General features: G+C 35.1%; 1 protein-coding gene across 4 annotated transcripts in view; it reads right to left on the bottom strand.

The window, feature by feature from the left end:
• The window catches only part of PIBF1 (progesterone immunomodulatory binding factor 1), a 107,239-nt gene that overhangs the window by 20,009 nt on the left and 73,041 nt on the right, over positions 1 to 14,189 (bottom strand). For 2 of the 4 annotated variants that reach the window (XM_082279264.1, XM_082279263.1), the window contains exons 14-16: positions 11,858 to 11,960; positions 9,960 to 10,090; positions 798 to 882 (exon numbers count right to left, since the gene is read on the bottom strand). In XM_082279264.1, coding sequence (XP_082135390.1) covers positions 798 to 882; positions 9,960 to 10,090; positions 11,858 to 11,960 — 319 coding nt within the window. Of the gene's footprint in view, positions 1 to 797; positions 883 to 9,959; positions 10,091 to 11,857; positions 11,961 to 14,189 lie in introns of those variants that run through there. The other 2 variants (XM_082279265.1, XM_082279266.1) reach the window with 2 other exon arrangements.

The following is a 14,189-nucleotide window of genomic DNA, read 5'->3' as shown; positions in this document are numbered from 1 at the left end:
ATTCAGTACTCATTAGCTTCAGAAAATTCTGTGGTATCATTCACATTCTCAGATTTCTGCAGTAAACTTCATTTATTTTCATCCTTTGTTTTAGACATTTAATCTGCAGATTTTCTCTCATACACCATGACATATTAGTCTCTTAAGATTGTTCACATAAAAATCTTGACAAGAGCCTTTAGGGTTCCCTAAATGGCATAATTTTGCATACTTTTAGATCCTGGAGTGTATTCCACTTCAGTAGTGCCCTGATCCTTTCTTGGCTGAAACTCAGGTAAGTACATTAAAAAGTACCCCGACTCTTCTCTAAAACCTGTGCAATTGTCGTTTTGTTTCCTCTCCCATACCCCTATTTTGGAGTTGAAAAGGATTTCAAAGGAGTGTATTGGAAATGAATTGCACAGTGCTTTGGTCCAGTGTTTGGCTGCAAGGACTGGGGAGCACAGAGAGATCCTGAGGCATACTGTGGCACATGTAGGCCTTACAGATTACATGTGTATCAATTTTGTTGTCTTTATCTAGATTCTTGTTAAATGTTTGCAATCACCAAACACTTTGCAAGGCAAAAGAAAAGGAAGAACAGAGACACTAAATCATAAGAGAGAACTTAGCAACTGAGAGGACAACTGAGACCCTCCCCAGTATCTGACAGACATGGTCACCTGTGTTGCTGAAAATGACACAGACAAGGAAACGCCAACAAATTAAACCAAAGTAAATAATTTTTTTCTCCATGGTTTAAGGGCCAGTAGCAAAAAAGTGCACTGATGGTAGTAATGCTAAAAGAGGAAGATTACCTCACGGTCATTTAGAAGTCTCTCCAAATCTGCTGCCATTTGATTCTTGACACGCAGCAAAGCTGTCTTTTCTTTATTTAAAAGACTGGTAAAAAGAGGATAGGAAATGCAGTAATAGCAACAGATAATCTCTTTTAATCTTGTATTCTGGCTGAAACAAGCATTTTCTAAAGTTAAATACTGGCAACAATAAAAATCTGCTCAAGTAATTGTATCAAATGATCCTTCTCTATATTCAAGCACTGAAATTTTTATAACTGGGCCTAAAGGTACTGATACACACAACACCTTACTTTAGTCAAAAACTACTCAAAGCCTTCATAAAATGCTTTTGTTTTATTTTTTTTCTCTGAAGGGTAATTTAAATGATCAGAATCTTCTATTATCATTTCTTGGTTTCTTCTAGGCAAAATGAGATTATTTTACAAGCAAAGTAAGACTCCTTATATCTATACTTCCATATCAAAATGTGGATTTCTTTGTTGTATTAGCCAATAGCAATAGCATACTGTATGAACTCTTTTTATACTACTGTATTTAGAATTCTGAAAATAGCAGATACAAGGAAGAAAAACATCCAGCTCTTCCCCTTTTAGCTGTGTAGTTTCTGCCAAATTTGTAAATGTATTTTTGTTACTTTTAATTTTTTTATTCCAGCATAATGCATGGGATCAAGTTTGTCCTATGAACCAAGTATGAAAACTGATTTAGCATGAAGGCATGATTTTATAGTAGAATATAAAGTTTAACTTTTATAATTCTTTGTTTTCACAGTTATAGAAAATGAGCATTTGAAATATTTAGCATACACATTGTGATTCCAGGCAGCAGCTCTATAATAATTAAATGTATTTTCATATTTAGCCCCAGCATCAGTTTCTAACATTAGATTTCAGACTAATGCATGCATAACACCAGTATATAATCTAGTTTGTTAAAGCAGCCACAGACATTTTCTTGGAAGACATGTTATATATGCCATTAGCATGACTTAACTAAATAGGTTATACAATATTAACTGTAACATAAACCAACAACTATGAAAAATGCAATTCTGCATATGGAATGCAAATACATAATACTGGAAACAGGTCAGGAGTTCAAAAGCAAATACATTAAAATTTTATAAATGGGGCAATTACATATGTTGCAAACACAAATTATTTAATATTTCCAGTATCTGATCCCGAAATGATCAACAAAATGAATCAATCTTTAATTGGCCATGTATCATCTGCTTGTTTCAAACAAGCAACATCATCCTTTGCCCCAGAGATTTTCTGGCAGTTCCTTGCAAGCCCTGTATTGTAAATTATGATTGTCAATTCCTTCTAGGCATTCATTAATTCTCAGAAAAAAATGTATGCTTTTGCCAATTTGCTCAGTTGTTTCAACAATTTAAAAGGAAAGTACTAACATTTATAAAAAACTATAAAAATATTTTAATATTTTCAAGAGTTTTATTTTCTGTCACATTTTTAATCATGATGAAATTGCTTTTTTTTTCCCTTAGGTACTTTCTTTTTCTTGGGTTCATGTGTTGTAACTTACATGTTGCTTTTTCTTGGACTTCTGTATTTCCTAAGAACATAAACTAATCCTTCAAGAGGCTCACAAACCTATTTGAGAAGCAATAATACAAGTTTCTCCATGACAAGCAGTGTACTTACTGACTTAAGCACAAACATCAGTGTTCATGACTGAACCAGAAGTTCATGTTTGAGGTTCAGTTTCATCTACAGAACAGAACCTATTCTACTTATACCAGTTATACCTTCTGAAACAATACGACATGAGTGATCCATGTAGAGCAGTACTAATTTTCTTTGTTTATAGTCAAATATAGGACATAGACTACTACAATATTCAGTAGCACTTGATGTGTTTTCTGTCATACATATTGATACAGAATTACCAAAGCATGTGCAGACTTTAGATTTGGTAGTTTTGCAATACTTGTGCTTTTTCATCAATGTAGATAGAAGGGAGTAATTCATGTACTTATGAAAGAATACTGCAAAAGGCAAATACATATTTAACAGAAAAAGAAGTAGTTACCAGACAGAATGATAATATATGACAAGGTTAAACAGAAATACCTTCAAAAGTTCTATCTTGGGACGAAGACTGACCATTTCAGTCCCTGGTTTTAAAATGTTCTGAACCAGCATCTTGTCTATCAGCAAAGAGGTTCTAGCTTTAACCTGCCTTACACTCCCACCAAAGAGTAGTTTAAGCTAGTCTAGTTTTGACTGGCAGTGTAACAAATCAGAGAGCAGCTTCACAATTTGTTTTAGCTGACCTAAGTGAGAACTGTTGTTGAAGGATCATCCTTCCCTCACCACATCCTGGTAACCTACTCTTTCTGTTGGTACTAGACAATTTGTCACCACATAAGGTCCCTTCACTGATCTGGATAGACAATGGAGTCTTTTTAATGGTTATATTTCACATGGATCACCAAAATAACTTGATTTACCATGTACAGTGGAGACTTATAGCTGAAGGCAAGCATGCTCCATTTGGTGATGGAGTGCCTCAAGTGTCTTGCTATGATTCTGAAACCACTATCTGTGAGTCTAGGCAAACCAGCTTCTCACACTGGAGTTCAAGGGTTGTAACTTTCATCTAAAAAGACAGGACCATGATGTGCTCCACAGCTCTGGTCACTGATGGCCTCACCCTGAGCATGGAGAAGGTGCCCCTTGTGAGATGTCATGTAACTGTGGCCCCAAAAGTCCAGGTTAGAGAACTAACTGAAAAGCAGTGCAGGTCCTGCTTTTTCTGTGTGCTTTTCCAGAAGAAACCACATTGTCTGGGAGGACATTCAGTTTCATTCCATCATGCTTTTAAAGCCTAGCCAGGTTTGAATCCAGGTACCAGGAATGCAGGGCTTACCATAAAATACACTTGTCATATGCATACAGATTGCTCATAGCAACCACGGGCTTGTTTTGTCTTGCTTCACTCAGGATCTAAAGCCAAGGCAGCTTGGGTATCGTACGTAAGACATTTTTAGGTGACGTGATTTTTCTACAGAATGGATACTTATGAACTTCAGCCTTATAAACTCTTTTCAGTTTGGGCAACGAAACCATCTTAATGCTTAAGTGTAAATATACTAGTTACTATTCTGTTCAGAAGCATCTATAATTAGATATTCTGAATAATATGTTTATGCTGGACACACAAAATAAACATGGGTTTATATAGTACTGGATTTTATTATTACTTTTATTCAGTTTGAAAAAAAATGTAGGTTTCTTTTTTAGTGAACTGTGTACTCCAGATGCTGTAAGAAATAAGGACTGTCCCTTTCTGTTAATTTGCCCTTACAGAATGAAGTTGAATAGTCCAATACGGAATTATTTTTTTGCATTTAATATTCAGATACAATATTACCACTGAAAAAACCAAATACAAATAGTATATGTAAAGGTTTTGTACATATAACTGAATATATAATATAGCCATATAGTGAAGCTATCCCCAGCCTGCAAATTACAGATGAATAGCTCAAAGCAGGCAGTTATTTATTAGTCTAGGTCAAATTTTGTTCTTAAGTCACACAGTTAGAAATGGAGGTATAAGATGTTTTGCAAATAAAAGTTCTTCGCAAGGGAGAATACATGACAAATCAGTGATCTCTCATTGTGCAGCTAAATAACCACAGCTCATCTTTTTAAACAGATTTAGGAGAGTATTTAGGAGAGCTTAATGACTTTAACTGGAATGCTTCAAGAGGCTTCAAAACATATCCATGAAGTGTCCAAATTAAAATTACTTTTCCAAATTGTAAAAAAAATAACCCCAAAATAACTAGTTAAAAGTTGTATTACAGATCAGAAAATGTGTAAAAAAGGACATATTTCTACAAATTTTGCTTGGAGCATTTCTCAGGTAAGCTGCAGTACTTTTGGAATAGATGATGCATATTTCACAGAATGGTAATGTTCTCATAAAAAGCTCATTGCCCATTCTTTGATGGGAAAAACTCATCTAACACTCTACGCTGAGCTTTATATTTGGATGGCAATTAGAGAACCCAAAATGTTTAGGTAAGGAACATTTCAGTACAAAGCTTCTTAGTGAGCAAAATCCTTCTATGGCTTCTGGATTTGCCACACAGTTAAGGCTTTTGAGGAGTGCTTTTGGGTAAGGGAACCTCTTTTAAAACCAGCCATTGGTACTGAGAAATTTGAGTAACTGTGTTTAAAATAAATACCCTCTCTTTATGAATGAAGTCCTTTTAACATCTCCAGTTATTTATAAACCTGGATGTTTTTAGCAGAAAATTATGTACTAAAACTACAATTACTTCACTACACACATAAGAATGAAACTCAGAGATTTGTTTTCCCACAGCATGACATAGTTACAAACATTTCTTTTCAAAATGAGTGCTAAATGTGTTTTCAATTTTGGCTAAAGAACTGTATGCTAGAGAGATTTCTTTATAGTAGCAAGAAGTCATCCTCACACATAGCACTGCTCTTATTAACCATCACTATTTACTTTTATTAACAAGAGTGCTATGTGGTCTAATATAAATAAGAAGTTACTTAACAGAGTATTTTGAGATATGCAGACCACCTATAAATTCACCCTGCACATGCCCTGCCACTCAAGACCAGAGGTTTTGTATCCGAAACATATCTGAAGGTGTATGGCTCACTTCACAAGCACATGTGTTCTGCTCCCAGAGCCAAGTTCTCTTTGAGGCTAAGTGCCAGCACAGCCCATGGCCTGCCTGGGAGAATCCTAAGGGATGGGAAAGAGAGTGGTAGTGAACACTGATGTGGGCAACACCTGACAAGAGCCTCCATTACCCCTAAACAACCTCTCCTTCTATCTTCGAGTGGTAATATGCTTGTGCATTCACACTTGAACCTAAACAGTGGTCTCAGCACACCTTTAATAAGCTGGTGGTGGGTCCCTAAGTTGTTCATGCAAATCACAGCAGTGGTAGCTGCTCAGCTAAGCATCTACTCCAACCACAACAGCACTTGCAGCTCTTATGAAGGTATGGCTAAAGACCCACAGAGCTGTGTGAAAGATGTCCGGAACAGGCACACTGCTCAGCAAACCAACAAAGTATCTCCAGCTCTGCTCAATTTCAATTTTAAAAGTACTTTAAGACTTTAATTCTGTCTGGTAAGTATTCTGACTGTTTCTCCCCTTTCAGTGAGAAGCTGGATGAGGCTTTAAGCAACCTGGTCTAATGGAAGTTGTCCTTACCCATGGCAGCGGGGTGGAACTAGATGATCTTTAAAGGTCCCTACCAATCCAAACCACTCTGTGATTCAGTCTGACAGCTACTGACACAGGCAACCTTGAGCACCACTTGGACGGTCCTTTCAAGTCAGGAAGACATTTTGATTTGAAGGCTCTGAAAGACAGCCTTAGCTCTAGAGGTGTGATGCTTAAGGATGAAGGCAGGTAAGCTGCTCTAGTCAAAATGAACTTTGAACACCATGCTGGAAAGAAATTTGTCTTCAGGACTTGTCAAAAATATTGTATCAAAATGATCTGCCCAGATCTCTCCCATTCCTCTTGCAGAAGTAACTGCTGTCAGAAATGACACTTCAATAGAATTCTCAGGGTGGAGAATCGTGAACACATCTGTTGCCTGTTAAGGGACCATTATACAAATGATTTTAGGCCATTTTAGGAAAAATTGATGAAGATATGGCCCAAGAACATCCAAAATGAGATTTCTGTCATAGATAGCCTTCCTCAAACTTGTCTTCCTCTTGTGCTGATTCAACAAGCCTACTTTGTCAAAGTATCAAACTCACATCCAGTAGCAACCAACAAACTTCTTAAAACATGGAAATACAAAGTGATGCAGGTTGCTGCAAACATTTATAGGTTGCAAGAAAGTACTGACTCATCATCCTGGGAAATCTGCTGGAACCAAATCACGCCAGGAGTATGTTTTAAAAAGATTATTGGCCGTGATCACTGTGTACAGAAGGCAATTACGGATTAAGACTAAAAAAGTAAATTCACTTGCAAATAAGTCCTTGCTGATTGCTCCACAAGCAAGTTAAGTGGGAGGTGATAGAGAACACTGGCACTGATAACACAGATGTGCCTGCTCTGCTTGGGGAATCCATGATTTACATAATGCAGAACCATCTCTCTTGATGAGCAGATGAGACAAAAACACAACACAAAAAGAACACCCCTCGACCATTGAATCTGCACACTAAACAAGAAGGAAGGAAAATTATGATCAAGCATAGAGCAGCTGTAAGGATAAATAAAATATTCAGTCTTGATTCTCAGGGTCCAGGCATATCAACACTACATTAATTTGTCTACAATCTGGTATTCAAATATGAGATTAAAAAAGAAGTATCCAAAAAATCACTAGTATTTTTAAAGTTCTGTCTGAAAACAAGAATTCAAGCACTATTATTTCTTTTAGCTGGTTCTTGTGAAATTGCTGTTTAGAAACAAAACTAATGCATTATTGTGTTTAAAATATTAAAAAATAATGTACCTGGTGTAACTGTAGCACAAATTAAACCTCAATTTAGAGGCTGTTGCAGAATTGAAGTAATAACTATTAATAGCTAATTGAATGACTATGAATAACTAATTGAAGTAATAACTATTAATTTTAAGTAATGGTTGAAAAATCTCATTTTGAATGGTTTTACAAGTATTAAAATTTTCCCTCAGCTCTGAGACACAGAGAAACCAGGCTTCATAAACCATGTTTAGTGTTTTCACTAGTATTTTTCTAATAGCAACAACATTATCTGCAGAATTTAGGGCTCTCCTTGAGGAGCATTAATTCTCTGAACTCATCCTCTCAAAAATATTCCACATACAAACCAACAAAATGCTGTTTAATAAACTAAGAGGGATAGGAACAGTGGGCTAAATCTTTTGATCCAGCAGAGCTTCACTTGGCATGTATTTGGTAGGGATTATCATTAATTTACTTAAATCCCATTCTGATTCAGTTCTGCAATAGCTGGGAGTAATTTGAAATCACCTAAGGGGTATTTTAATTTAAAACTGTCATCAGCAGATTCCAAAAGGTTATCTTCATGACAAAAAGTTTCTTGAACGTAATGGTTCTCTGGTTAGAAATCCCTTCCTCTAACCATCCTCTCACTTATGGGAAAGCAAATGACCAACATTATCATTTTTATCCCAGATTATGATTTCTCATGTGTGCCAGGGAATATCAGCTAACCAATCAGGACCTTTTTTTTAAATGTGGAGTTATGAATAGCAAAATTAGGGACTGCTAATGTGCACAAAAAGCCCTAAGACATTAGGCTGTTCCCAAGAATTTCTCTGGCCAATTAAACTAGGAAAACTTGTGATAGTGGAATAAAATCTATTTTTAATTTAAAACAAATATTGGAAATACAGGAAAAAACCTTCTAACCAAAATATTTGATATGCAAAGTAAGTGTTACTTTTTTTGCTATAACATTTTTTGTCAGGCCACACTTTCATTTACAGAAACACAGACTCGTCGTGAGTACACCCCAGCTCCCCACAGTAGAGTACGGCTGGTATGTTTAACATGAATGCTCACACTGTTGGGCAGATCCATTTTCTTTCTTAACCTGAGGCACTTTTAAGACGCAAAAAATTTCCTTTACAGTTAATGGAGAGTAAAAGGAATCTCTAGGAAACTACTCACTCCACCCAAAATCTGAATTATGCTTTGGAGATGTCACTTCCTCCATGAACTACTATGAAACGTTGACCTAAGTCTCTAATTTAGGTACCTTAATTTGTAGAGTAAAATTAGGAAGAATATCTGGGCATACAGATTATTGGCAATGAGCCATTTAACTCAAGATAATCAATGTTAATAACTCATTTAAATTCTTTCATATTTTAAAGTATGAAACATACACTTTCAGAAATGACCTCACCTATTTACTCCCTTTTTTTCTTCCTTTTGAGAGACTTTTGGACTACCTTGTGAATAATGAAATCATTCCATTATTATTACCATAATCCAAAAATTTAATTTGCTTGTGACCAACTCTTTGATATTTTTCACAATTGGAAAGTAAGACACTGTATATAGAGAACATTGTGATTTGTCATTTCCTGGAAAAATATAACTTGTCTTTGAAGTGCTTCTTGTATATAACAAGTCTAGGACAGTATTAAAAACATTTGATTCTGGAACTAAAAAAAGATCTATTCTTACTGAATCAAAGTTAAGCCCAGTGAAAGACATCTTGTCAGGAAGTATGAATGAATATTTCAGTTTATTTATAAACTTACTGATTCATATATAGATTTGCTTGGATAATAAGCATTTTTAGGTATTCCTCAAGGCATAACAAATACTATCCCAAACCATCAAAACCCTCTGAATAAATACATATGTAAGACAGTATGTCAGATTTAGTATTAGCTAGGGTGAATCCTGTTTTTTTTATTTTAATTGTTTCAGTAGATTAGTTGGAAAACCCTGTATTTTTTATGTAGTTGCTTCATAATAGAATCACAGTAATGCCTCCTAATAGTTTCCTTTTCCTAAACCAAGACACCACAAAAACACTTAACACTTAAAATGCTAATTCTTCTGTAGAGCAGTGGGACTCGGCTACCAACTTCCTTGAAAATCAAGGGACATATTATTTTATAACAGCTTACCTGGGAATCAGGTGCTAAACATAATTTATAAAGCTGTACAATGCTGGGAAGTTGCTCAGTGGTCAGAGAGCTCTGACAGATGGATACAGCAGCCAATCAGAGACTCTCCACTAGAGAATATGCTCTAATTATGGTTGAAATACCCGTTGCTGGTGGACTACTCTATTATTTTTCTCTGACTTTATTTCTTTATTTTTACTGTTGTACAGTTGTTGTGTCATTCTTTCCTTTTACTCTTCTAAACTCTTCTCTACTTCATGAGAGCTCTTCTCAGTTCCAAATTCACTTTAAACCTGTCATAGGTACTTTTCCAAACCTAAATTCCCCTTCTCTGACATTATGATAGAAATCACATGTGCTACAGTTCCAGCATGAAGACTGGTGTTGGTCAATCATGGAGTGTTAACATCTCAACTTTGTGGACAACAACATAAATTTTTTTCTAATGATAAAAATATAAGTGATTTTACATTCAGTTTAAGAGAAAACAAAACAGGAATCAGTGATTTTAATTACCTGTTATCTTTTTCAAGTTGTGTAATATGTTCTTTCTGTAGACTTATTTGAGAATCTCTCTGTTGCACAGTTTCAATGAGGTATTTGTATGGCTGCTGTGCTTGGCTCAACAAAGAATTTGCTCTGTCAAGCTGCAAAAAAAAAAAGTATTACTACTATAAATTTTGTAATTCATAAAGCACAGTTACTTGATTATTATTGAATTATTATTGGATATTATTGATTTTTACCGATTGCATATTAATATAAACTCCAAACCTGTTACCACACACACAAAAAAGGAAGCACACCACCTTCAAATTGATAACTAGTACATTATCTTCTCACTTTTCTGTTCTAATTGTGTGCTATTTTCACTTCAATAATGGTACCACTCTCTACACTTCCCTAATCTGCATTTTCAAGAGTTTTAATCTAACAGCTTCCATTGATTAAAAAGTAAGTAGAGTCAATTCCTCTGTGGTCTTACTGACTTACTGTGGTCTTTTCCTCCCTCCTTTAAAAAGCTGAAAAAGTTGTATCATAAATACACTGCAAGTATTTGATCCAAGTTCAAAAGAAAAGCTGATAAAATCACTTTTGCATCAGCTTTTTATCTATGTTCTAGATTTCATCTAGATGACTGAACAAACTGTCAGTCAAAAGAACAATAATGGACTACCTAAGCATGCTGTAGTCTACAAGATCTCTGGTTTGTTCGCAAATAAAAAGAAAATCAAGGAAGACAATAGCTTGGAGCAAAAATCACGTAATGAAGCAAAGAGAAGTTTTAGAACTTTAACTATATAAAAAGCCAATGTTTAACTTTGTACTGTATTGCATTCTGATTTAAACTATACAATTATATGATAAAAGATCAAGAATTTAATGGCAAGACAAAAATGAGTTGAAGAAGTTCCTGTGGAGCTCTGCAGGAATTTGAACTAAGGTCACTGATACTGCATCTTTCATCAGTGATCTAGAAGCAAATATAAAACTACTGTGGGTAAGGAACGTATTGAAGTGAAACCCAAAAAGATTTAAGATAAAGAATAGTGATACAGAAGAATACCAAGCATAATAATGAATTCACCAATTTCCTGATGTCTCCAAGTAAAAACCTGACAGAATATGTTTTAGTCAAATAGAAATTACTATGATATACTTAAGAATCCATAAAAAATTGTAGTACTGGTTAAAAAAATCCCCCAAACTTCACTATTCATGTATCTTTCACTGAAATAATCGATATAATAATAGATATACACATATAAAATTTATAAAATTAATGTAATTTAAACATATGTAGAAATTCAAGTCTTTGTACTCTGTGAAGTACTTGGATGTAGAAATTCTAATTTGTAATTACCATGGCTTTAAAAATTAAACTGTTAACCACATTCCTGAAATAGCAAACCTACAAATTCCATATGGTGGCAACACCTAACAGCAAACCTAGTTGTCCCTTCGTTCCGAAGAGAAAAACAAAAAGACAACCTTAAATTTTTTTTAAAAAATTAGTTTGCCCTAAGTCTGGGATATTTCAAGCTGAGGTTTGTCAAGTATCTTCAAAAGTGATTTAAGAGAAGAGCTGTGTAAAAAATAGTGATGTATTCATTGAACAATTAAGTATCAAACAGAACAAACTAGCTTGGCTGGCTGTTCTTCTGTTCAGAAATCAAAACGTCCATCTGGCTCACATTCTTGTTTAGCCTATAAAGTAATCTTTCTTTCAATATTAATTGCAAAACAAATTACAAACTTCTTTGAAAACTTCTGTCATGGAGTTTTGGTTAATTATGAGGCCATTTTTTTAACATCAAATAGATAAAAAACACTGTTTAGAAAATATTTCATTTTATGAACAGCTGTTCTGCAACGTTTCTACAGATTTGAATTTTTGTGTAATAATGATTTACCTCTTGTGAAATCTGTGTTACTTGTTCCTTCTGATGTTCCAGATCTTTTACAAGCAACGAATTTTGCTTTTCTAGCTGCAGTAATCTTCTTGCCAAGTGAACACTGTGCCAATAAAAAGCAAGCTCAACTTGAATTTTTTCCAAAATAGGCAAAAGAAATTCTCACATTTATACTTCAGGATTTGATTGCCTTAATTTTTCACCAATGCTTAAATATTAACATATATAAACCACATAGTTAAACATGCTGCATGGTCAAAGTTAGAAAAACAGTGAAAATATTACAAAATTTAACAGCACTAAAATAACATTCACACAGTTAAGCTGTTGTAATATTTTATATAAAGTAATTACCTATATAATTTGTCCAATACTACACAACTGCAGTAATACTCTCAAAATACTTCATTTAATTTTGATTTACTTCCTAGCAGCTTTACAGAATCACTTTAATTCTCAGTTAAATAATTGTTTAAAAATGCACATTAATATACGTTTTGCAGTAAAACACTGAAAAATGTAGTATTTTATCCCTTTCAAAAGAAAGGCAAAATTGTTTTGTCTGACATTTAATATGCTAAATAATTAAATGTTATTGCCAATTTCGTTTCATATAAATTCTTATGTAGAGTCACAGATCCACTCTGAAGAGAAAGGATTACTGAGTTACTTAAACAACCTAGCTAAAAAATGAGATCCTCAACATCTTGCACGCTCCATGTCCAGAAATGAAGAGTTTATTATCCATTCAAGAGCACAGGTCCATAGGCCTCAATGGGAAAATTCAATATGCACTGCAGAGCCTACTAATGCATCTAACCTAGTCTTCCAAACTCTTATGAATCACAGAATGGGCAAGGCTGGAAGGGACCACAGTGGTCATCTGGTCCAACCTCTAGAGCACGTTGTGCAAGAGTGCATCCAGGTGGTTCTTGAGTAACTCCACACACAGTTCCTAACCATAACAGAGAATCTGTGAGAGGGTAAGTGGTCTAAAGCAGACTACAGGGAGAGTATATTTACCCTGAGGCTCAGGCTTAGAGTGCATAAATCGAGATCTTTGAGTGCTAAAAGTTTATCTGAAAATTTGACCAGTCATAACCTCCATCTCTTCCTCAATAAAATGGAATACACTTTCAGATTTTGCAGAAGTCTTAATATTCTTCATCTGTGTTATAAACATATCCTTTCATACAGAAATCTCATCTAGTACAAAAGAGAAAGGAACCACTTCTCTGACTAGTAGCTATTAGAGTGTAAGGGAAAACTTGGATACCTTCCCATGACAACTTTAGGAATGCAGCCCATCATAATTCTCCCAGCTACAACTATTCAGTGAACTTTACCTGAATTTGGAAATATTTAAAGGTAACACAAGTACATCTTTCAAGTATACTTGTCAGCATGTTTTTTGACTAGTTTAAATTTAAAGCAAAGGTACAAAGGGACTGGTGTGCAAAGACATCTTATGCTGGAAACATTTGATTCCAACTATACTAGAAAATTATGTGGTGCTCAAGAACTCTTTGTTAGCAAACCACCAGAGTCATCCTGGTAGTGTTCTGCACTCTCTCATTAACACCTCCCAAGCAGTTCCTAGGCATAGCTGGCACGTCAGCATGGGCAAGGAAATCACTGCCAGTACACTGTTCACATGTAGCCTAAACTACTCTGAGAATTGTTTTATGGAAATGGACTACTACAGGCCATTTGTTCTTGATGCTTCAGAGTGTTCCCAGGCATGCCTAATTTAGTACTATGGGTATACAGTGCCTACATCTGAAGTAATGAAATAGTTGTTTCTGGCAAGTGGGCAAAGAGGTATAGACCCCACACTGCTTGAAAAGGTGGGTTTTGTACAAACTATCAGAGACTGAAGTGCATGATGTGAAATTAAAAGAGCTCTTCATTGAGGATCCCAGAAGTCTGAGACTGAAGAGCAGGTAGTGGACTCCAGAAAGATTATTCACATTTGTAATAGATTCTCTTTCCTTAAGCAATCCTAGAGAGCAGAAAACTTATCAGTGTTTCTTTAATGGCTCTAAACATAGAGGATGGTGTCAGGGTCTTTGCTTTTAAAAACTGTGGCAGCCAAAGGCATCACACACATTTTCTGCGTGGCAGTTTTCCTTGAATCGAAACAGCAGGTAAACCATACACAGTCTTTTATGGCTTTTTTAATCTTTTAAATTCTAAAAGATAAAGAAAGTTTATGAAGTCTCCAACACTATTATGAAGGATTAAGCCAGGTTTATTAGTCAATGCCTTTTAGAACAAAAGTGGAGTACATGAGTCACTCTCATATAGCCGCTTCTAAGCTCAGAAAGTGTCT

Source organism: Coloeus monedula, assembly GCF_965178545.1.
Source record: "Coloeus monedula genome assembly, chromosome: 3".
Lineage (NCBI taxonomy): Eukaryota > Metazoa > Chordata > Aves > Passeriformes > Corvidae > Coloeus > Coloeus monedula.
Note: the sequence above shows the minus strand (reverse complement) of the source record. Positions and strands in the feature narration are given on the sequence as shown.